The following is a 24,644-nucleotide window of genomic DNA, read 5'->3' on the forward strand; positions in this document are numbered from 1 at the left end:
AGAGTCCTTAGAAAATGTAGTCCATTGTCAAAGGAGGTGGCTTACAAAACACTCGTTCGACCTATACTTGAGTATTTGCTCATCAGTGTGGGATGCGTACCAGGTCGGGTTGACAGAGGAGATAGAGAAGATCCAAAGAAGAGCGGCGCATTTCGTCACCGAGTTATTTGGTAAGCGTGATAGCCTTACGGAGGTGTTTAGCAAACTCAAGTGGCAGACTCTGCAAGAGAGTCGCTCTGCATCGCGGTGTAGCTCGCTGTCCAGGTTTCGAGAGAGTGCGTTTCTGGATGAGGTATCGAAGATATAGCTTCCCCGTACTTATGCCTCCGAGGCGATCACGAATGTAAAATTAAAGAGATTCGAGCGCGCACGGAAGCTTTCCATACGCGATTGGAACAGGAAAGGGAGGTAATGAGAGTGGCACGTAAAGTGCCCTCCGCCACACACCGTTGGGTGGCTTGCGGAGTGTAAATGTAGATGTAGATGTAGATGTAGCCGCGTCTTCTTGCAACCGTACGTTCTCGTGATCACCGCCGCCAGCATTCGTCTACAGTAGGTAGATTCCTGCCAAGTCTTTCTGCAGTATCGCAGAAGGAACTCGTAGCCCTATTACACGATCTCTTCGGAATTCAGTGAGGTTTTAGTAATGGCGTCATTGTCGCCTTAAAAGCATTCTTGACTAACATCAGCTTACCACGTCCAATCTCAAGATCGTTAGAGCGTGTATTTAAAAGAAACCTGATTTGCATCTTCATGCTGGCGCTATTACGGGACTGGCACAAAATTTGAATAGACATAAACCAGGTGTAAAAGCAAGCATATCACCTTTCGTTTATGAAGCCCAGCTCCTTCTTGGCGTTGTGATTTTCTCTGTTAGTGTACTTAAATGCAGTTCTGAACACGAGACATCATCAAAAAAGTTGATAAATGAATTACATGCCAGTTTTCTACTATTTACTATGTTGTATTACAGCAGGCGTAATTAATTTAAAGTTCCTTGCTACAAATAACTTCCTCATTTGAAGATGATCGTTTCTGTTATGCGCGTTCACGAATCTGCGTTACTTCCGCGTCAAAATTTATACCATAGCAAATCGATAAACGTCGCCACGTCCGCAAGTTGCCTGTACTGGAAGGCAAGCGGTTCAACATACATCTCATATAAATACTTGTTTTGTAAATAAAACTGCCTTTTCCTGTTGCCTTACTTTATTTATCCCATAAGCGTTTCGCCTTCTCCTGTTCTAAAACATCATCAATGGGATCTATAACGATACAGTTTCGTTAGTTATAGATTATCAAACAGTTCACTTCGCGATTTTTTGTAAAAAAAAGTAATTACTTACGATTTGCTGATCTGCGTTTCCTCACATCTGGTAGGGAGGTCGCACTACCATTTTTATCACTGCCATATAATCACCTCTTTGTGTTCTCGCCTTCCACAGACTGTTCACCATGTTTCTCACAGTTTTTTGTGGTAAGCTATTGTTCTTTTGCCACTCGATGAAACTATTTAGTAATACACTGCTTTTCACAGCGTAAATATTGCGACTCCATTACGTGTTTCATCTTGTTTGGTATGTTTACCTATCTGTTGCCAACCTAACGAAGTATATGTTCGATACTAACTTCTATTTGTGTGTGTGTGTGTGTGTGTGTGTGTGTGAGAGAGAGAGAGAGAGAGAGAGAGAGAGAGAGAGAGAGAGAGAGAGAGAGAGAGAAGGGGGGGGGGATAGAGCCGATTTTTTTTGGGGGGGGGGGGGTGCGGCTGTACTAGCTGTTAGCGAGTGGCTGAAAACTGTGGAGGGATTCATGGATGAGTGAGTGTAAAGATTTGGGTTCTTTTATTATTACATTGGACAGTATTATTATATTAATACTTTTTGTGAACGTTATTGTATTATATTATCTATCAGTGTAAATAATGAATTGCATGGCAAGTGTACTTGGTCATTCAACAGGATTTTCCCCTCTGCTTTGGTTTTATGTACGTGGTAATTTTCTTGCATGGTCAGGAGGTGTTTTTATTGTTTATTCTAATTATTTTCATGTCATCTTCCCTATTGGTTGGCTTGTGGTCAATTCGCGAAGTGAACTGTTTGATAGTCTATAACTAACAAAACTGTATCGTTATAGATCACACTAACGACGCCTTAGAACAGGAGAAGGCGAAACGCGTATGAAATCAATAAAGTAACTAGCAGCAGGAAAACGCAGTTATACTTACAAAATAAGTATTTATATGCTTGCTGCGGAGGATGGCCACACAAACAAACTTGTTATACCTCTCACATTCTCTAACCTCACAGTGGCTACATTAATTAAGCGTAGTTGACCACCAATAATGAAAAATGAAAATTCGTCCACTTGAATGCTAAGAGGTATCCTTTAAATTTCGGTTGCACGATAAATCACACAAATCTAAAGCTTGTCAGTTCAACTAACTACCTGGAGTTAACAATTACGAACAACTTAAACTAGTACGATCACAAAGATAAATTTACGGGGAGTGCGAAGCAAAAACTGCCTTTTATTGCCAGAACACCAAGAAGATGCAATAAATACACTAGAGAAACTGCTAAACTACGTTTGTCCGTCCTCCGCTAGAGCATTGTTCTGCCTAATGGGATCTTTACCTGAAAGGATTGCGTGAGGACATCGAAGTTGAGAAGTCATATCGTATTGTATAATGCCGAAGTAGAGGAGAGGGTGATAAGCAAGGTGGGGGTCTTCATTCAGGTGAGCCCTTTTCACGAAATTTCAGTTATCAGCTTTCTCCTCAGATTACGAAAATATTTTGTGGACACACACTTACAAAGCGTGTTATAATCACCGTAATAAAATAAGAGAAACCAGAGCTCGCACAGATAAATTTAAGCGTTGGTTTTTCTCGCGCGCGGCTCGTGAGTGTAAAGGTAGAGAAATAGTGCGAAATTGGTTCGAAGAACCGTCTGTCAGGTACTTAAGCGTAAATAGCAGAACAAGCATGTCGATGTAGATGAAGAATACTCAAATGTTCAAATGTGTGTGGATTCTTAAAGAATGAAACTGCTGAGGTCATCTCTCCCTAAGCCTACACACTACTTAACCTAACTTTCGCTAAGGACATCAAACACACCCGTGCCCGAGGGAGGACTCGAACCTCCAACGGGAGGAGCTCCCTGAACCGTGGCAAGACGCCTTAGACCGCGTGGTAAGAATACTCGTAAGCTGTCTAATTTAAACGTAATGTATTCAGTCTCGGATGTGAAAGATGTTGACCTAACAGTAGTTGGTTTTAAGTAGAATGTCCTGAGCGAACTGTTTGTTCTGACGTTACGTACTGCACCACACTGTGTCATCAATTTGCAGCACATGCGTTTTGAGTGAATGTTCTTTTTGTGGTTGGTTTGACAGAAACGGTTCTCATTGGGCGTTTGTTTTTAGGTACACCGAGACGCAGTTGGTCACCTTCAAGCGATCTGTACGGCTCGGCAATCATGTTAAATGGATCACGGGGAAACGTCCGCAGGTAAGACAGAATTAAGCCTACCTGTAATAACGCATTTTGCGGAGTTTCCGAATAAAATTATATATATGAATATACACTCGCGCGCACACACACACACACATATCCATCCGCACATATACAGACACAAGCAGACATATGTATAGGCCTTTACATATGTCTGCTTGTGTGCGGATGGATGTGTGTGTGTGTGTGTGTGTGTGTGTGTGTGTGTGTGTGTGTGTGTGCGAGTGTATACATGTCCCTTTTTCCCCCTAAGGTAGGTCTTTCCGCTCCTGGGATTGGAATGACTCTTTATCCTTTCCCTCTCCTTCCCTCTCTCCTGATGAAGCAACGGTGGGTTGCGAAAGCTTGAAATTTGTGTGTGTGTTTGTGTTTGTTATTGTCTCTATCAGTGTACCAACGCTTCTTAATAAACCACAGAATAATGTAGTTAGAGAGGTAAAAATTGACACACATGCTTGGAATGACATGGCGTTTTATTAGAACAAAAAAAAAAACACCTCATATTGCTAGACTCTTGAAAGATCTCTTGCGAGCGTCTTTTGGTGATGATCGTGTGCTCAGCCGCCACTTTCGTCATGCTTGGCCTCTCAGGTCTCCAGACCTCAGTCCGTGCGATTATTGGCTTTGGGGTTACCTGAAGTCGCAAGTGTATCGTGATCGACCGACCTCTCTAGGGATGCTGAAAGACAACATCCGATGCCAATGCTTCACCATAACTCCAGACATGCTTTACAGTACTGTTCACAACAGTATTCCTCGACTACAGCTATTGTTGAGGAATGATGGTAGACATATTGAGCATTTCCTGTAAAGAACATCATCTTTGCTTTGTCTTACTTTGTTATACTAATTATTGCCATTCTGATGAGATGAAGCTTCATCTGTTGGACATTTTTTAAACGTTTGTATTATTTTTGGTTCCAATAAAACCCCCATGGTTCGTTATCACCACCATCTAAACCTGAAAATATGAATATGACTGTTGTTGCGAAAAGTAAATTCACTACTAACAATTAAATTTTTGAATTAAGTTATACTAAAAATTTAAAACAGTTACGGAATCTGATTATCTTAAAACAACAATTTCTTTCAAAATTTGAATGTGCGAAGTACCAGACAATATATTCAAAAGGTGGTTACAAAATAACTGTCCCCCCCCCTTCTCCCTTGATACTACAGGAAGGTTAAGCTAATCAGTGGGTACATGAGGCTTCCAAACTTAAAACCGAGACACTTCTATACCGCCTACGCTCCACATTTACATCTACATCTACATACATACTCCGCAAGTCATCGTACGGTGCGTGGAAGAGGGTATCCTGTACCACAACTACTCGTTTCCTTTTCTGGTCCACTCGCAGATAGGAAAAACGACTATGGGCCTATGTATGAGCCCTAATTTCTTGTGCTTCATCTTCGTGGTCGCTAGGCGAAATGTTTGTTGGTGGCAGTAGGATTGTTCTGCAGTCAGCTTCAGATTGCGGTTCTCCAAACTTTATCAGTAGTGTTATTCGAAATGAATGTCTTCTTCCCTCCAGGTATTCGCATATCCGTAATACTCACATACTTATCGAACCTACCGGTAGCAAGTCTAGCAGCCCCCTCGCAATTGCCTCGATGTCTTCCTTCAATCCGACCTGGTGCGGATCCCAAACACTCGCGCAATGCTCAACAACAGGTCACACCAGCGTCCTATATGCGGCCTCCTTTACAGATGAACCGCACTTTTCTAAATTCTCCCAATAAGACGAAGTCGGCCATTCGGCTTCCCCATCACAATCCTCAGATGTTCATCCCATTTCATACCGCTTCACAGTGTTACGCCGAGATATTCAAACGATGTGACTGTGTCATGTAGGACACTACTAATGTTGTACCCGAAAAATACGGGTTCGTTTTTCCCACTCATCCGAATTAACGTACAGTTTTCTACATTAAGAACCAGCTGCCACTCACCACACTTACTAGAAATTTTGTCTAGGTCATCTTGTATCAACCTACAGTCTCTTATCTTCGACAAATTCCTGTACACTACAGCTCACCAGCGAATAGGCGTAGACTGCTGCCCACCCCTGAATGCCAGATCATTTATGTATATGTGTAGGGTGTCAGGCAAATCCAATACCTTCCATGAAAACCCTGACATGATAAGCAAATCCAGTACTATGTCACATAGCTCCCAATAAATCGTGACATTAAATTAACCAAAGTAATACGAGTAACGAGTCAGCAAATGGAATACCACAGACTAACACAAGAATGCCTAAATGCATGTCGTACCTTCCCACTGTGAGACAGGCGCAGTTCCAAGGGGAGAAACGAGAACAGAAGCCGAGAGCAGAACCGTGTTAAGTTAGAAGGCCCTACGATAAGGGACGGACACCACGTTTCCAGCTAACTGTTAGGACCACCCCCAGCCCATGTTAAAAGCTAGAGCCTTAGTGTGAGACTTTTCCGCGTCTCTGTTACGTTAGGACCACCCCCCAGCCCATGTTAAAAGATAGAGCCCTCCAAAAGACATTATAGATCTTATGATAATGCTCAAAGGACCACACCAGCTGCAAGTTTTAGCGTGAGACTTTTTCGTGTCTCTGTTACGTTGAAAACTTTAAAAACATTGCCCCACCACGAAAAGTATAACGTTTCTCACTGGATAGACAGAATTTTTGTTGGCGGTGCTTAAGGTTAACATTGAGACTCTGATTGGCCAGATGAAAACACAGCCAGATAGTTTTTTTTTTTAAACCAACTTCGGTAAATTGTAGTAGGGAGAAGTTAGGAAGAGTTGTTTCGGAGACGGCGAGGTGAGCGGAGCTGTGCTGCCCGCCGCCCCCTGACGAACACCGATAAGGTGATGAACGCACGCGATGCCGCATAACAGCGCATGAAGCTTCACTCAGAACTGCAGAAGTTTCATCTGTTGCACCCCTTTTTTGCGTAATACTAGTGTCGATCGTCAATTAAAGCTCATGGTGTTCACATTTGCCACTTGAAGTAAAAATCTGAAACGCGATGATTTTTCTGTTATATAGTTATTGAGAAGCCACATCAGCCACTGTAATTTACGACAAGTTAGATAAGTAATTAAAGATAATTGAGGGTCACTGTAGACCATTTTGATAGTTTTCTCTTTTGTGAAACTTAATTTAAACCTAGATTATAGATGTGATATGGCATAGGTCATCCTTCGATCCATTGTAGAACTTGGAAACCCATTAAGGGAATATTCGTTCACATTTTTGTTGAACGCAGTTGGTTTTTACCATCCTGTATTAAAACATCTCCTTTTATCAATAGTGTAATTTATAAACAATGTTTTGTGAGTAGAATAAAATTTTCCAATGGTAAACTTAACTGCTCTTTCGACGTTATTTTACCAGCTAACTAAAAATAGGAAAGCCTTGAACCCCTTCCACTAAATTTAGTTAGCATAAAGGTTCTTTTACAGGGAGTGCAGTGGAGCTGATGCAGACGTTATTAAGTATTTGGTTATATCATTGCTAGTCTCACTGAACTCTTCTGAATTCGACATGCCATGTGTGGTCTGGCGTCTCCTTACCAGCAACAGGTCCCAGGTTCAAACTAGTCAATTCCCTAAAAAACACACTCAGAGCGTCGTTGCGCGAAAGTGGTAGTGAGACACGATATAGAACAAACAGACACCACGCAGAATGTTAGATATGGAAAATAGCAACGGTCCTATCACTATTCCTTGAGGCACTCACCGCGCGGGATTAGCCGAGCGGTTTGGGCGCTGCAGTCATGGACTGTGCAGCTGGTCCCGGCGGAGGTTCGAGTCCTCTCTCGGGCATGGGTGTGTGTGTTTGTCCTTAGGATAATTTAGGTTAATTAGTGTGTAAGCTTAGGGACTGATGACCTTAGCAGTTAAGTCCCATAAGATTTCACACACATTTGAACATTTTTTGAGGCACTCCTGGCGATACACTTGTGATGAACACTCGCTGTCGAGGACAACATGCTGGGTCCTATTATTTACGAAGTCTTCGAACGAGTCCCATATCTGGGATCCTATTCCAGTGGACATACCTTCGTTACCAATCTGCAGTGCGGTATTGTGTCGAATGCGTTTCGAAAATCTAGAAATATGGAATCTGCCTGTTGCCCGTCATCCATAGTTCGCAGTATATCATGGGTTTCGCACTAGCGATGCTTTCTAAAACCACACTGATTTGTGGGCATAAGTTCTCAGTCTCAAGAAAATTTAATATATACGAACTGAGAATATTTTCAAGGATTCTGCAGCAACTGAGGATGGGGATATTGGCCTGTAATTTAGCGGGTCCGTTCTTTTACCCTTCTTATATACTGCAGTCGCCTGCGCTTTTTTCCAGTCGTTTGGCACTTTGTGCTAGGCAAGAGAGTCACGATAAATGCAGGCTAGGTAAGAGGGCAATGCTGCAGAGTACTTTCTGTACAACCGAATTAGGTTTCCATCCGGACCTGGTGATTTATTTCCTTTTAAATCTTTCAGTTGTTTCTCTACGCCATGAATGCTTGTTACTATGACTTCTATGCTCGAGACTTTTCGATGGTCAAATGGCGGTTTTTTATACAATTCTTCTGTGTGAACGATTTCTTGAACGTGAAATTTAAAACTTTGGCTTTCGTTTTGCTATCTTCAACTGCTAAACCAGACTGGTCAACAAGGGACTGAATGGAAAGTCTTAGACCCTCTTAGCGATTTTACGTAGGACCAAAATTTTCTCGGGTTCTATGCCAGACCTTTTGCTAAGGTGAGACGGTTGTAGTTGTATGCTTCACGCATAGATTTTTTCACAGACGCGAGAATCTCTACTAAACTTCGTTCGTTGTCATCTGTGCGTTCCCTTTTGAACCGAAAATGCAACAGCCCATGCTTCCTCATCACCTACCGAATTTCGTTATTCAGTCACGGTGGATCTTTTCCACTCTATCGACATACTAGACACATACCTCTCTGTTTAAACTTTTCCAAATAAGTGATGTCAGTTCTCTGTCTAAGTGAGAAGCCAACTGCTTACTTGCTCTTTCTATCAGAAACACACTCCTCGCCTTCTTGATTGATTTATTAACTTTTGTAATAATAGCTGCTGTAATACATCATGATCTCTAATCCCCGTTTCTATACTGACATTGTCGATTAAGCCCTGCCTAATGGTAGCTACACGATCTAAGATATTTCCGTTGCGTTTGGGCTGCCGAGCTAAAGACTAAGAGAGACACTAAATAAGTGTCCAAGGAATAGAAAAGCAACTGAAATCACTCAACAGAGGAAAGTCCACTGGACCTGACGGAATACCAATTGGATTCTACACAGAGTACGTGAAAGAACTTGCCCCCCTTCTAACAGCCGTGTACCACAAGTCTCGAGAGGAACGGAAGGTTCCAAATGATTGGAAAAGAGCACAGGTAGTCCCAGTCTTCAAAAAGGGTCGTCGAGCAGATGCGCTAAACTATAGACCTATATCTCTGACGTCGATCTGTTGTAGAATTTTAGAACATGTTTTTTGCTCGAGTATCATGTCGTTTTTGGAAACCCAGAAACTACTCTGTAGGAATCAACATGGATTCCGGAAACAGCGATCGTGTGAGACCCAACTCGCTTTATTTGTTCATGAGACCCAGAAATTATTAGATACAGGCTCCCAGGTAGATGCTATTTTCCTAGACTTCCGGAAGGCGTTTAATACAGTTCCGCACTGCCGCCTGATAAAAAAAGTAAGAGCCTACGGAATATCAGACCAGCTGTGTGGCTGGATTGAAGAGTTTTTAGCAAACAGAACACAGCATGTTGTTATCAATGGAGAGACGTCTACAGACGTTAAACTAACCTCTGGCGTACCACAGGGGAGTGTTATGGGACCATTGCCTTTCACAATATATATAAATGACCTAGTAGATAGTGTCGGAAGTTCCATGCGGCTTTTCGCGGATGATGCTGTAGTATACAGAGAAGTTGCAGCATTAGAAAATTGTAGCGAAATGCAGGAAGATCTGCAGCGGATAGGCACTTGGTGTAGGGAGTGGCAACTGACCCTTAACATAGACAAATGTAATGTATTGCGAATACATAGAAAGAAGCATCCTTTATTGTATGATTATATGATAGCAGAACAAACACTGGTAGCAGTTACTTCTGTTAAGTATCTGGGAGTATGCGTGCGGAACGATTTGAAATGGAATGATCATATAAAATTAATTGTTGGTAAGGCGGGTACCAGGTTGAGATTCATTGGGAGAGTCCTTAGAAGATGTAGTCCATCAACAAAGGAGGTGGCTTACAAAACACTCGTTCGACCTTTACGTGAGTATTGCTCATCAGTGTGGGATCCGTACCATATCGGGTTGACGGAGGAGATAGAGAAGATCCAAAGAAGAGCGGCGCGTTTCGTCACAGGGTTATTTGGTAAGCGTGATAGCGTTACGGAGATGTTTAGCAAACTCAAGTGGCAGACTCTGCAAGAGAGGCGCTCTGCATCGCGGTGTAGCTTGCTCGCCAGGTTTCGAGAGAGTGCGTTTCTGGATGAGGTATCGAATATACTGGTTCCCCCTACTTATACCTCCCGTGGAGATCACGAATGTAAAATTAGAGAGATTAGAGCGCGCACGGAGGCTTTCAGACAGTCGTTATTCCCGCGAACCATACGCGACTGGAACAGAAAAGGGAGGTAATGACAGTGGCACGTAAAGTGCCCTCCGACACACACCGTTGGGTGGCTTGCGGAGTATGAATGTAGATGTAGATGTAGATGTAGTTGCTCAAGATAGTTTCCAGAAAACGTGTTCAAAAGTATTTCGCACGAATGTCTTCCCCCCCCCCCCCCCCCCCGCCTCCAGTATAGACATCCCAGTCTATACTCGGCGGGCTAAAGTAAGAAAAAAAAAAAGAAAAACGATGAATTCATCATCTACATCCATACTCCGAAGCCACCTGACGGTGTGTGGCGGAGGCTACCTTGAGTACCTCTATCGGTTCTCCCTTCTATTCCATTCTTGTATTCTTCGTGGAAAGAAGGATTGCCGGTATGCATCTGTGTGGGCTCTAATCTCTCTGATTTTATACTCATGGTTTCTTCGCGAGATATACGTAGGAGGGAGCAATATACTGCTTGACTCCTCGGTGAAGGTAAGGTTTCGAAACATCAACAAAAGCCCGTACCGAGCTAGTGAGCGTCTCTCTTGCAGAGTCATCCACTGGAGTTTATCTGTCATCTCCGTAACGCTTTCGCGATTACTAAATGATCCTGTAACGAAGCGCGCTGCTCTCCGTTGGATCTTCTCTATCTCTTCTATCAACCCAATCTGGTACGGATCCCACACTGCTGAGCAGTATTCAAGCAGTGGGCGAACAAGCGTACTGTAACCTACTTCCTTTGTTTTCGGATTGCATTTTCTTAGGATTCTTCCAATGAATCTCAGTCTGGCATCTGCTTTACCGACGATTAATTTTATATGGTCATTCCATTTTAAATCACTCCTAATGCTTACTCTCAGATAATTTATGGAATTAATTGCTTCCAGTTGCTGACCTGCTATATTGTAGCTAAATGATAAAGTATCTTTCTTTCTATGTATTCGCAGCACATTAAACTTGTCTACATTGAGATTCAATTGCCATTCCCTGCACCATGCGTCAGTTCGTTGCAGATCCTCCTGCATTTCAGTACAATTTTCCAATGTTACAACCTCTCTATATACTACAGCATCATCCGCAAACAGCCTCAGTGAACTTTCGATGTTATCCACAAGGTCATTAATATATACTGTGAATAGCAACGGTCCTACGACACTTCTCTCCAGCACACCTGAAATCACTCTACTTTAGAAGACTTTATTCTTCATTTTTTAATATTTTAACACGAAATTTTGAACGCCTTTGAAGTATTCTCCATTGACCACAACACACTTCTTCAAACGATGCTTCCATTTTCAAATAGATTTTAAATTCACTTATCGGAATGTTCCGTATGCCTTCCAGCGATCTTTGTTTTACCTCCTCCACAGTGACAAAACGCTTTCCTCTCATGACCTTTCCTTTTTGAGTCTGGGGAACAAAATGAAATCACAGAGGGATAGATCCGGCGAGTAGGAGGGTGGGGGGGGGGGGGGGATTGGACAATTGGTGTTATGCAATTTTTAGTCAAAACTGCTTTACAGAGAGGGCGGTGTGAGCGACGCATTGTTATGATGGAAGAACCTGTCGCCTGTGCGCCAAAGATCTGCCCTTTTCTTCCGGATACTCTCCCTCAGTCTTTTAAAAACAAGCAGAACTCCTGACCTGGGGGAACGAATTCCACGTGCACAACACCTCTGCAGTCGAAGAAACAAATCAGCATTGCCTTGATGTTTGACTTCGTTTGGCGAGCTTTGTTGGGACGATAGAGCCACTTGTGTTCCATTGGCTTGATTGCTGCTTTGTCTCGGAGTTGTATCTATAGCACCACGATTCATCACCAGTGATCAATTTGGAATAGAATTCAGGGTCCTCTTTGAGCTGATTTTGAAGCTCAAAACACGCCAGAAGTCGACGCTTCCTTTGCTCGTCTGTGAGAAGGCGAGGGACAAATTTGGTTGCAACCCTTTTCATGTACAAATCTTTGGATAAAACCCTCTGAATTGAACTCCATGATATTCCAGACATCTCGCAGAGTTGATTGATGGTTCGGCGACGGTCTTCACGAACGAGGGCATTGGTTTAGTTTACGTTTTAGTCACATCTTGACATTCAGGGGCGTCCTGAATGGGGTTGGTCTTCACATTTCTCCATTTTTAAAACGTGAAAACCACTCTTAGACTCTGGTTTTAATTAGGGAGCAGTCCATTAAGCAGTCTTAAGATTACCACAGCTTCTGCGGCTGATTTCCCCAACAGGAAACAAAATTTCACAGCCTCGCTTTGCTCTTGACAATCTGCCATCACGTTTTCGCAGAAATGGAAAAAGTTGTGTAACTAAAAAAACTCTCACGGCTGAACCGATGCACTCACAGCGACACAACTTCGCACACTGACTCTGGTGGCGTGACCGTAACGGACAACTGGTCGAACAATGGGTTCCCCCACTCTCCGTCTCCCCGCAGCCCAATTCCCGTTACCTTTGGGTTCCCCATCGTATTGGATGGTCTGGGTATATAAAGACTGAGGCGTAGCGCCGTATAACGACCCTGCCTTGGAGGCGGTTAAGTGGGAGATGTGTCTCAGAGCTGGGTAGTGACAGATGGTGAACGTGAGACTGGATGTGCACGTAGTTTATGTATCAGCCGATAGAGGACAGTACTGGATAGGGGACTGATTTAGTTTCGATTGTGTCCACTAGAGTGCACTAAAGTAATAGAATGTTTTTAACTGTTCTAGTATTTTCATAATGTGTTATTATGTATTTTTGTGTATGTAAAATGTTATAAATGTTTTTTAGCCGTATGAATGATGCGTGAGTGTGATTTAAGGTTAATATGAAGATAATTGTTTAACGAGCTATGTAGTAGGATTTAGTGTGGGAACATTTCGAAGAAGTATGGATATGGACAAAGGGGATTTTTGTAGAATAATTTTGTAAAGTACGTTTATGGTAATGGGAGAGTTAATTCAGGTATAAATAACAATAGTAAATAACTTTATGCATAAGCAAAACTTCAGCATATTAGATAATTACGTCGGTAAAAAGTGCAGTCGTTAGGTTTACTATTTTGCGATTGGTTACTGATGAAAAGCGCGGACTGACGCGGGAGAATGTTGGTTTGCTATTGGCTGTTGAGTAAACTGAGCAATGGTAGAGCAGTATTCTTCGCGCGCCTTTCTCTGCTGGTAGAGAAGATTTAGAGAATTCTAGAGAAGAGTGGAAGCCTAGCCATGAAACAGTTGACGTGTGTAGTAGTTGTTGTGATGGAATCGATAAGTTGCCCGATTTAGCATCATAGATCAAAAGTGCGGTAAAGTGACGGCGTAATTATTCCGATGGGCGTGTAGAACTTTCGGAATTTTTAAGCGAAATTTGTGACGAGAAAAGACGTAATTTCCGCGTGGCGTATTGAGCAGATCGGTGGCTAAAAACTGTGACTGCATTTGGTACCGACAGACTTAATATTTTGCGAGCATTCTCAATCAAAAACGATCAGTATTTTTGTAGCTATTACGGGAAATGCAACACCATAAACTTGCTAATGTGAGTGAAAGGGATTGTGAGTGACTGTGTTAAGACTAGCACGGGCTTGGCAATGATTCTTGTTCACCTAAGTTCCAGAATATATTAATTGAGGATAAAATTTCCACTGTCATTTGTGTGAAAACTTTCTCCCGAAACGTAGATTAGTGACTTAAATTGGAGCCTGGTTCACGTCGAAGTACAGTAGGCTTCACTCGGCTTTCCTACTGATGATCTGCTGAGACAATGTTCACAGGTAGGTGCAGGTCCGCCGTAAAAGGGACGGAATGGAACGCGCCGCCGCAGGGCTACTGACCATAGACTTCCTGTGAATGACTCTAAACTGTCACAGTGGAACCGGATGGCCCGTAAAAACACTAAACAAATAACTTGGTTTCATCTACACTTGTTATATGTGACCAGATAACTTCACTGTCACACTCATCTTCGAGCTCAATAGAGACAACATTTTTGCCAATTACAAGGAACACTCCCCCTGCTATGGCCTCTGATATGCTATTGTGATACGCATTCCACAACTCGCTAAATGTCTCAGAGCTTTCCACTTCGAGTGTCAGCCAGCTCTCGGTCTCAAGAATAATTCGAGAGCGAGAACTTTCCTTCCTGCGGCGTCTACTAGTAGAGTTTCCTGAGCACCTCTGCAATGCGTGCGCGATTACCAAAAGGACCAGTAACGAAATGTGCTAGTCTTCTTTGGATTTCTCAATTTCCTCTGCAGTCCTGCCTATTGCGGACCCCAGACTAATGATCAATATTCAAGTATTGCTCGAACAAGTGCTTTGTGCTACTTCCTTTGCCGGCCGGGGTGGACGAGCGGTTCTAGGCACTACAGTCTGGAACCGCGTGACCGCTACGATCGCAGTTTCGAATCCTGCCTCGGGCATGGATATGTGTGATGTCCTTAGCTTAGTTAGGTTTAAGTAGTTCTAAGTTCTAGGGGACTGATGAGCTTAGAAGTTGAGTCCCATAGTGCTCAGAGTCATTTGAACTACTTCCTTTGTTGATGGACTAGCTTCCTGAAAGATTGGATCTCAGTCTGACATCTGCCTTACCGGCCATTAATTTATATGATCTTTCCACTTTTAATCACTCGGTACGCTTGCTTCTAGGCACTAATGGGTGCGACTGTTCCTACTGATTGTTCTGGATCAGTGTAATCACGCAATAAATAGCCTTTCTGTCTACACATTTTCAGTGCGTTACATTTGTTTATGTTAAAGGTGAATTGTCACTCCCTGCACCAAACGACGATCCTCTGCAGGTCTTTGTGCATTTCGCTAAAATCTTCTAGGATCGCGACTTATCTGCATATTGTAAGTAGGCTGTTTAGGGTTTTATGTTGGTAACGCCACGTAGCGCTCTGTATTAAAATCGCTGACTGCGCTGTGGGCAGTCTGTGGCTGGTTGGACTCGTTGTTGGAAGTTATTCGCCAGTGTAGTGTTGGGCAGTTGGACGTGAACAGCACGTAGCGTTGGGCAGCTGGAGGTGAGCGTCCAGGAGTGATGTATGGGGGCGAGAAATCCCAGAGTTTTGAGATGTTAATATGAGCGGACGATGTGGACGTGTGTCCATCAGAGAAAGGAAATCTGTTAAACTGGATATCAAGAATTTATGTATATGACTTTTGGACATTATTAAGGTAAATGCATTGTTTGTTCTCTATCAAAATGTTTCATTTGCTAACTATGCATATCAGTAGTTAGTGCCTTCAGTAATTAGAATCTTTTATTTAGCTGGCAGTATTGGCACTCGCTGTATTGCAGTAGTTCGAGTAACTGCAGCAAACGATCGTCGCAGGTAGCAAGAGGAGAACCGCGCCGGAAATGACGGCGGAGAAGCTCTCGCCAGGTACAGAGTCTCCGGCCGCGAGCACGGCTCCAGTTCACCACCGGCAATGAAGGGTGAAGCGCTGACAATGTCAGCCATTCGTGCTGGCGAAACGTCAGTAAAATTATTACATGAACGTCGGCCGAAGAACCCGAGACTGAAGCCAATAGGCAGCTTGTCACAGAAATAGTTCTTAAAAGCTCTTAGTACCGTTTGCTGCATTCGCCTTAGCCATTCTTCCGCCACATAACAAAAGTGACGTGACACTGTTTGACTGCTCTGACCCGCTACATGTTACTGACGTCTGCCCGGCAAGCTAGAAACGCCGATGTTGTGTTTCGTCCTGACTCAATCTCGATGGCGAAATTTTCTCATTGCGGCCGCCTCGTGTCGGCACTGCCATAATGTAGAGAGATAGTTTTGCTGTGGGACTTCGAAAACTTCACCCGTTTTACTGCCCTATACAAGGTTGGCTTGCAACAGGTATGTCACAGACATCATGGTCCCTCGTGTGTTACTACGCATGTGACAGTGCACTGATGCAATTTTTCAACAGGACAATGCTGGGCCACAGATGGCTCATGTCTATACGAACTATCCGCCTGATATTGATATGCTGCTGTGCCCAGGACGATACCCATGTAAGGTGCCAGGATTTGGTCACTTACACGTTAACTTACCAACATTAGTACACTACTGGCCATTATAATTACTACACCACGAAGATGACGTGCTACAAACGCGAAATTTAACCGACACGAAGAAGATGCTGTGATACGCAAATGATTAGCTTTTCAGAGCTTTCACACAAGGTTGGCGCTCGTGGCGACACCTACAACGTGCTGACATCAGGAAAGTTTCGAACCGATTTCTCATACACAAAGAGCAGTTGACGGCGTTGCCTGGTGAAATGTTGTTGTGATGCCTCGTGTAAGGAGGAGAAATGCGTACCATCACGTTTCCGACTTTGATAAAGGTCGGATTGTAGCCTATCGCGATTGCGGTTTATCGTTTCGCGACATTGCTGCTCGCGTTGGTCAAGATCCAATGACTGTTAGCAGAATATGGAATCGGTGGGTTCAGGAGGGTAATACGGAACGCCGTGCTGGATCCTAACGGCCTCGTATCACTAGCAGTCGGGATGACAGTCATCTTATCCGCATGACTGTAACGGATCGTGCACCCACGTCTCGATCCCTGAGTCAACAGATGGGGACGTTTGCAAGACAACAACCATCTGCACGAACAGTACGTCGACGTTTGCAAGACAACAACCATCTGCACGAACAGTACGTCGACGTTTGCAGCAGCATTGACTATCAGCTCGGAGACCGTGGCTGCGGTTACCCTTGAGCTGCATCACACACAGGAGCGCCTGCGATGGTGTACTCGACGACGAACGTGGGTGCACGAATGGAAAAACGTCATTTTTTCGGATGAATCCAGATTCTGCTTACAGCGTCGTGATGGTCGCATCCGTGTTTGGCGACATTGCGGTGAACGCACATTGGAAGCGTGTATTCGTCATCGCCATACTGGCATATCGCCCGGCGTGATGGTATGGGGTGCCATTGATTGCACGTCTCGGTCACCTCCTGTTCTCATTGACGGCACTTTGGACAGTGGACGTTACATTTCAGATGTGTTACGACCCGTGGCTCTACCCTCCATTCGATCCCTGTGAAACCCTACATTTCAGCAGGATAATGCACGACCGAATGTTGTTTCTGGACACAGAAAATGTTCGACTGCTGCCCTGGCCAGTACATTCTCCAGATCTCTCACCAATTGAAAACGTCTGGTCAATGGTGGCCGAGCAACTGGCTCGTCGCGATACTCCAGTCACTACTCTTGATGAACTGTGGTACGTGTCGAAGCTGCATGGGCAGCTGTACCTGTACACGCTATCCATGCTCTGTTTGACTCAATGCCCAGGCGTCTCAAGGCCGTTATTAGGGCCAGAGGTGGTCGTTCTGGGTACTGATTTCTCAGGATCATGCACCCAAATTGTGTGAAAATAAAATCACATGTCAGTTCTAGTATAATATATTTGTCCAATGAATACCCGTTTGTCAACTGCATTTCTTCTTGGTGTAGCAATTTTAATGGCTAATAATAAAGGGTCTGGCAAGGGCATCAGATCATGACTTTATTGACCTATGATGAATGTGAAGCACTGTCGAGTAGTACTCCCTTCGTGTCTGCATGGTTGAGTCACCAACGTAAAGCGTTGGTGAAAAGTGTCGGAAGTTGAGAATTGTGGAGTGTAAAGTCTGCAGCTGGTTGTTGCTCGCCGGGCGGCTGTGGGCGGCAGTTAGCGGTCACCGGAAAAGCGGGACTATACGGCGCTTTTGGGGATGGCCCGGCATCCGGAGGCAACACGTGGCGGAGACGGGAATTTAGTTTGCCTAGGGGCGATATGACCTACTCGATCATTGGGTAGGATGTCATAAATGGCGTTGGAGGGATTTCGGCGATGTTAGGGCGTTCGACATTGGTCGAAACTGACTGTTCTTCCGCAGCGTTTTCGTACGTGTGGGAGACGGGAGAATCGTGGTGAAAGAGGACTTCGCCTTCAGACATCGAGCGGTACGGACTTGGGAGGCGGCTCCTCGGCTATCGTCTCCGAAAGGAGATGTACGGTCTGTATCGCAGCACTGCACCAACGCGTGTTCCGTGCAGAGTTCTGCGGTTAGAGCTCTTTGTGTGCTCAGAAGTGAGATTTTCACCAACGCTTAACCACTTCCAACAACTTACATAGTATTTTTGATCTTGTAGTTATACTTTCGAGGTGCCGAGTATTCATCAACGTAGCTGCCGGTAGCTGGGGCGAGTACCTGCATATTAGTCGATGTGCCATTCTCAGGAGTGTGTGGGTGGTCAAAGAAAATTCGCATTTTTGTAATGTCTGTCAGTTCTGGGAAACATCAAAATTGAATGCCAGTATTACAATCGAATTGTCGACTTCATTATAGCTAGCATTTAACTTGTCCCAGCAAGCTTTACATGTAACCTAGTTAGTGCACAGCTTGCCCAGACGGGAAGGAAAGAAGGTTTGCGATCTATGTCAGCGATTTACGTGTAAACTTACACCCAGATCTGTTGCGTGGGACCACCGCAGATGTCAGGTCCGTTCCATTGCCAGACTCCTGGATATCAAGGAGCAGATAGAGCAGTTGTGGACCAGTTTGCCTTAGTACAGCTTTACGACACCCTTTCCCAATCTAACCAGTGCATACAGGGTGTTACAAAAAGGTACGGACAAACTTTCAGGAAACATTCCTCACACACAAATGAAGAAAAGATATGTGGACATGTGTCCGGAAACGCTTAATTTCTATGTTAGAGCTCATTTTACTTTCGTCAGTATGTACCGTACATCCTCGATTCACCTCCAGTTGGCCCAATTGAAGGAAGATAATGTTGACTTGGTGCTAGTGTTGACATGCGACTCATTGCTCTACACTACTAGCATCAAGCACATCAGTACGTAGCATCAACAGGTTAGTGTTGATCACGAACGTGGTTTTGCAGTCAGTGCAATGTTTACAAATGCGGAGTTGGCAGATGCCCATTTGATGTATGGTTTAGCACGGGGCAATAGCACGTTTGTATCGAGACAGATTTCCAGAACGAAGGTGTCCCGACAGGAAGACGTTAGAAGCAATTGATCGGCGTCTTAGGTAGCACGGAACATTCCAGCTTATGACTCGCCACTGGGGAAGACCTAGAACGACGAGGACACCTGCAATGGACGAGGCAATTCTTCGTGCAGTTGACGATAACCCTAGTGTCAGCGGCAGAGAAGTTGCTGCTGTACAAGGTAACGTTGACCACGTCACTGTATGGAGAGTGCTACGGGAGAACCAGTTGTTTCCGTACCATGTACAGCGTGTGCAGGCACTATCGGCAGCTGATTGGCCTCCACGGGTACACTTCTGCGAATGGTTCATCCAACAATGTGTCAATGCTCATTTCAGTGAAAATGTTCTCTTTACGGATGAGGCTTCATTCCAACGTGATCAAATTGTAAATTTGCACAATCGACATGTGATGGCTGACGAGAATCCGCACGCAATTGTGCAATCACGTCATCAACACAGATTGTCTGTGAACGTTTGAGCAGGCACTGTTGGTGATTTCTTGATTGGGCCCCATGTTCTTCCACCTACGCTTAATGGACAAGTTATCATGATTTGATACGGGATACTCTACCTGTGCTGCTAGAACATGTGCCTTTACAAGTACGACACAACATGTGGTTCATGCACGATGGAGCTCCTGCACATTTCAGTCGAAGTGTTCGTACGCTTCTCAACAACAGATTCGGTGACCGATGGATTGGTAGAGGCGGACCAATTCCGTGGCCTCCACGCTCTCCTGACCCCAACCCTCTTGACTTTCATTTATGGGGGCATTTCAAAGCTCTTGTATTCGCAACCCCGGTACCAAATGTAGAGACTCTTCGTGCTCGTATTGTGGACGGCTGTGATACAATACGCCATTCTCCAGGGCTGCATCAGCGCATCAGGGATTCCATGCGACGGAGGGTGGAAGCATGTATCCTCGCTAACGGAGGACATTTTGAACATTTACTGTAACAAAGTGACGCTGGTATGTTCTGTTGCTGTGTGTTTCCATTCCATGATTAATGTGATTTGAAGAGAAGTAATAAAATGAGCTCTAACATGGGAAATTAAGCGTTTCCGGACACATATCCACATAACATATTTTCTTTCTTTGTGTGTGAGGAATGTACCTTTTTGTAACACCCTGTATATCCAGACCAGGTGGGGGGAGTACGTCATAGTGATAAGTGGCCTCGTTCTGCCAAGTTCTTTGCAAGTTTCATTCGATTCTGTAATCACCGAAATAATGTCATATGGCCTCTCCAGCCGTGAAGTTGCATTTCGTTTCCTTCTCGCCCCAAGACTTGAGCTGTTTTGTCAGGCGCTGTAGATTTCCCTGGTCCTCCTCCATCCTGCCAGACAGTTGCAGCACCATTACGGAAACGGCCTGTGTATGTAGATAGGGCACACAGGGAAACTACGAACGAGGACACGGGCTGAACTTCTCGGTAAGGATGCGTCTGGCTGCCGTATCGCGCCAGGCAGTTGCTGCTTCCTACGTTACATATCTGCCCATGTGCGCGTTCTCGCACTTGCGTAAAGCGCCTGTCCCGCAAAAAGCCCTTGCAAGGGCGCGCAGCCGACCTGCCCGCCTTCTTGCTTCTACACGGTGGCGCGTGGAAAACCGGCCCCGAGTACAGACTGTCAGCAAGCTACGCATGAATTGTCCGCAGCTCGTGGTCGTTCCCGGGTTCCATTCCCGGCGGGGTTAGGGATTTTCTCTGCCTCGTGATGACTCGGTGTTGTGTGCTGTCCTTAGGTTACTTGGTTTTAAGTAGTTCTAAGTCCTAGGGGACTGATGACCACAGATGTTGAGTCCCATACTGCTCAGAGCCATTTGAAGAATTTTTACGCACGAATTGTTGCCCGGCACGAGCAGATACACCACAGCAAATGAATCATGACTTGTTACAAGGGCTGAAAGCCAGTTTTACCTTTTTGTAGTGTAGTTTGCTGTCCGGATATTGACACATGAATACACTTAGGTTCAGAAGAGACAGAAGAGCTTGTACGACTACAGATGAGACGTTCGTATTCACAGGACATATACGCTAGTATGTTCTGCAGCAATGATTGAAACATCCCATTAGAAAAACTTATGTACTACTGTGCTGGTAAACCTCTTACGTTTTTTGATTTTCAAACAGCTGAGCAAAACTGAAAGTACTCAGACATTTCTCTCTTTACTTATTGTAATCATCACTAAACTGACACACTTTTTTTTTTTTTTTAGCGTAACGCAATCTGACTTTCAATAATCTCCAGAAAAGAATGGCCCTGACTAACAATAACCTTACCTCACAAAAATCTTGGTTACTCGAACTACTGCAATACAGCGAGCGCCACTTCTGCCTGCTAAATAAAAGATTCCAGCTACTGAAGGCACTAACTACTGATAGGCATAGATAGCAAATTAAAGATTTTATTAGAGAACAAACAATGTATTTACCTTAATAGTGTTTAAAAGTCATTATATATATATATATATATATATATATATATATATATATATATATATATATATATCAGTTCATGATATCCAGTCTTACAAATTTACTCTTTCTGGCGGACACACGTCCAGATCGCCCGCTCTTAAAATTCTGCCATCTCTCTCCCCACATCCACCACTGCTGGCCGCTCATCTCCAACTGCGCAACCCTATGCGCTGTTCACATCCAACTGCCCAACACTACAATAGCGAATATTACAACAATGCCAACCAGCCACAGACTGCACACAGCACAGCCAGTGATTTTCATACAGAGCGCTACGTGGCGTTACCCACATAACAGCCTACTTACAGACTGTACCGTTTAACAAACTTATCATAGCTTACGAAAATACCGAAGGATGGAAAGAGAAATTTTCACTTTTCGGATGATTATACAAAAGAATGTCCGCAGCTCGTGGTCTTGCGGTACTGTTCACGCTTCCCGCGCAGTGAATCCCGGGTTCGATTCCCGGGGGGTCTGGGACTTTTCTTGTCTCGAGATGACTGGGTGTTGTTGTGTCGTCTTCATCATCATTCATCCCCATTACGGTCGGAGGGAGGCAACGGTAAACCACCTCCACTAAGACCTTGCATGGTACAGCGGTGCGGGTCTCCCGCATCGTCCCCTATGCTCCTCGGAGTATGGGACTTGTCATCATCATAAAAAAGTGCTCTTTTCTCAAAAAAATAACGTATGGATTAGGAAGCACTGTGCGACATTGGTAGCTGTTTCATTTCAGTAACTCACGGAGGTAAGGCGGACGTGACACAACACATATCTACGAAGAATCATACAAACAGATTCGCGGTAGCATCGACATCAAAGCCTATTTCTACGTTCGTGACTGAAGAAGATACCCAAGAAGAATTGCTCGCTGCTGCTGCAGAATGAACAATAGCTTATAAAGTTGTCAAGCATCATCAATCCTTCAGTTCTCTTGACTATACCGTAAAACTGAATGCCACAATGTATGCTGACTCCAAAGCTGCCGCAAAGCAGGCTACAGCGATTGTTAAAAATATTCTCGCGCCACGTTCCATGTCCGAACGCACAAAACAATTGCAAGACGTTTCATTTTACGACATAGGCCCCGATACATCGAACCACAAGGACTGAAAAGATGTTTCCTTTCTTTGTTCAACATTTTACTGAAACTGATGGAATCCAACAGAAGCTGCTGAAGTTTGATTCGCTGAATAACGGAACATCGGAGACAATTGTAAAGTTCTTTCTAGACACTTTAAGACAACTGTAAATTCGTTGAGATAAGTTAACCGCTTTTTGTGGAGACAATATCAGTACCACCTTCGGAGGGCTTCGTCGATGCGACCAGCAGTGTGCGTTCCACCAGGTTAAAGAAGAAATCGGAAAAAAATGTAGAAGGAATTGGATGCCCTGTCCATATTCCTCACAATACTAGGTGCGTATCTCGTATATCAAGCGCTGTCGGAGTCTTAACTGTCGACTAATCGTCATGAAAATATTTAATTATTTTTCAATATACAGGACAGAGAAGTTGAAAGAGTTCTGCTTATACATTGATGGTACTCGTCAGACACTTCTATCTCACTCAAAAACAAGATGGCTCTCGTTAATTTCGCAGCCAAGAGAATTCTTAAGCTTTAGATTATATTAAAACAATTTTTTGACGCCGAAGACAGACCAAATAATTTCAGATTTTTTTCTATAGTCCGATCAGTGAAATTTACTTCATGTATCTCCAGTCAAACTTGGCTCCATTATTATATAAAGCTTGGAGAAGAATAAAGTCTGGATTATTGAATTAAGAAACATATTAATCGGCACACAAAGATGTCCGAATGAACGGAAGTCTGCCAATTTTATTGGCCCGCACACCAAGGCGATCTTGAACAAATTAAAGAATGAAAACCGTAACCAAAAAATAATTTGATTTCGAAATCTGAGGCAGAAACAAAGGCTTTCTATACCATAGCATTTGATTGCTTAGAGGAATGGAGTATTTCTTTTAATAAATATCAAGTATTTGATTGGATGATGCTATCTGTATCCCCAGATAGGGTGATGATCGAAAGCACTATTATATACATGACTAAAGTTGGTGTTAAGACTTCAGATGACAATCGTGTTCAGGAATATATGTATCTGAAGAGCTTTTTAGAAAGAAAGCGTGACTCGGAAGACTGGAAGTCTAAACACTCTGTGGAAGAAAGGTGGACATACTTTCTTAAGGAAATCGAAAATCTTGAACGTAAATGTCAATTGCTAAAATTATGCTAGTAATTGTTTCCTATTCCCGCACACAACGGCGCAGTGGAAAGAGAACTTTCGCTGATGTCGGCCCAGTGGACTGGTGAAGCAAAACGACTGGTGCCAGGGACTGTGGAATAAATTTTACAGTGCCACTTTAACTACAAGCTGACTTACATAGAGTTTCATAAATACGTAAAAGGGTAGAAAAGACTTGTTGAATAAGGTGAAATCTTCCGAAAAATATGGTGCACCAACGACTTCTGCCACAGCAAGTTCCACGCAATTGTGTTCTAAATAAAAAGTAATTATATACAATAAATTTTTTACTTAATTTCTACACCCCCATCTCAAGAGTGTCCCGACGAGGTCCCAGCTAGATATGGCAACCGTATCTGTACCTCACACTTTCAAGCTTTCACGGTCTAATAAGATGAATGATATACCTCTTTTCCATAACATCTCAGCACATCCACTATGCAGTGTCCCTGTCAAAAGCAGGAAAGCAGTGGACATTCAGCAAGTACTGTCACATATTCCTCATGGGGAAGAGCGAAAGATTTCCTACCAAGCGGTTGTTAACTGGAGTAACACGGCTCGAGTAGATGATGTTAGTGAAGAAAATTGGAAGATCATTATTAAACCAGTATTTGTAAAATAACCGACTTAGTTTCATGCTTAAAAGCCACAGTTTACATTTCGTTCATCGTGTGTTCGGGTCTTCTGCTTCTGGGATGTAATTAGATACTTGCAAAAATGTAACAGGTAAACTATTTTAAATGAATTTACCGGT

At 43.8% G+C, this 24,644-nt stretch overlaps 1 protein-coding gene across 1 annotated transcript in view; it reads left to right on the top strand.

The window, feature by feature from the left end:
- Window positions 1–24,644, top strand: part of LOC126292159 (fibrillin-1-like) — an 84,402-nt gene that overhangs the window by 7,663 nt on the left and 52,095 nt on the right. The window contains exon 2 of the mRNA XM_049985997.1: window positions 3,427–3,511. Coding sequence (XP_049841954.1) covers window positions 3,427–3,511 — 85 coding nt within the window. The remainder of the gene's footprint in view (window positions 1–3,426; window positions 3,512–24,644) is intronic.

The sequence above is a fragment of the Schistocerca gregaria genome, chromosome 9 (assembly GCF_023897955.1).
Source record: "Schistocerca gregaria isolate iqSchGreg1 chromosome 9, iqSchGreg1.2, whole genome shotgun sequence".
Classification (NCBI taxonomy): domain Eukaryota; kingdom Metazoa; phylum Arthropoda; class Insecta; order Orthoptera; family Acrididae; genus Schistocerca; species Schistocerca gregaria.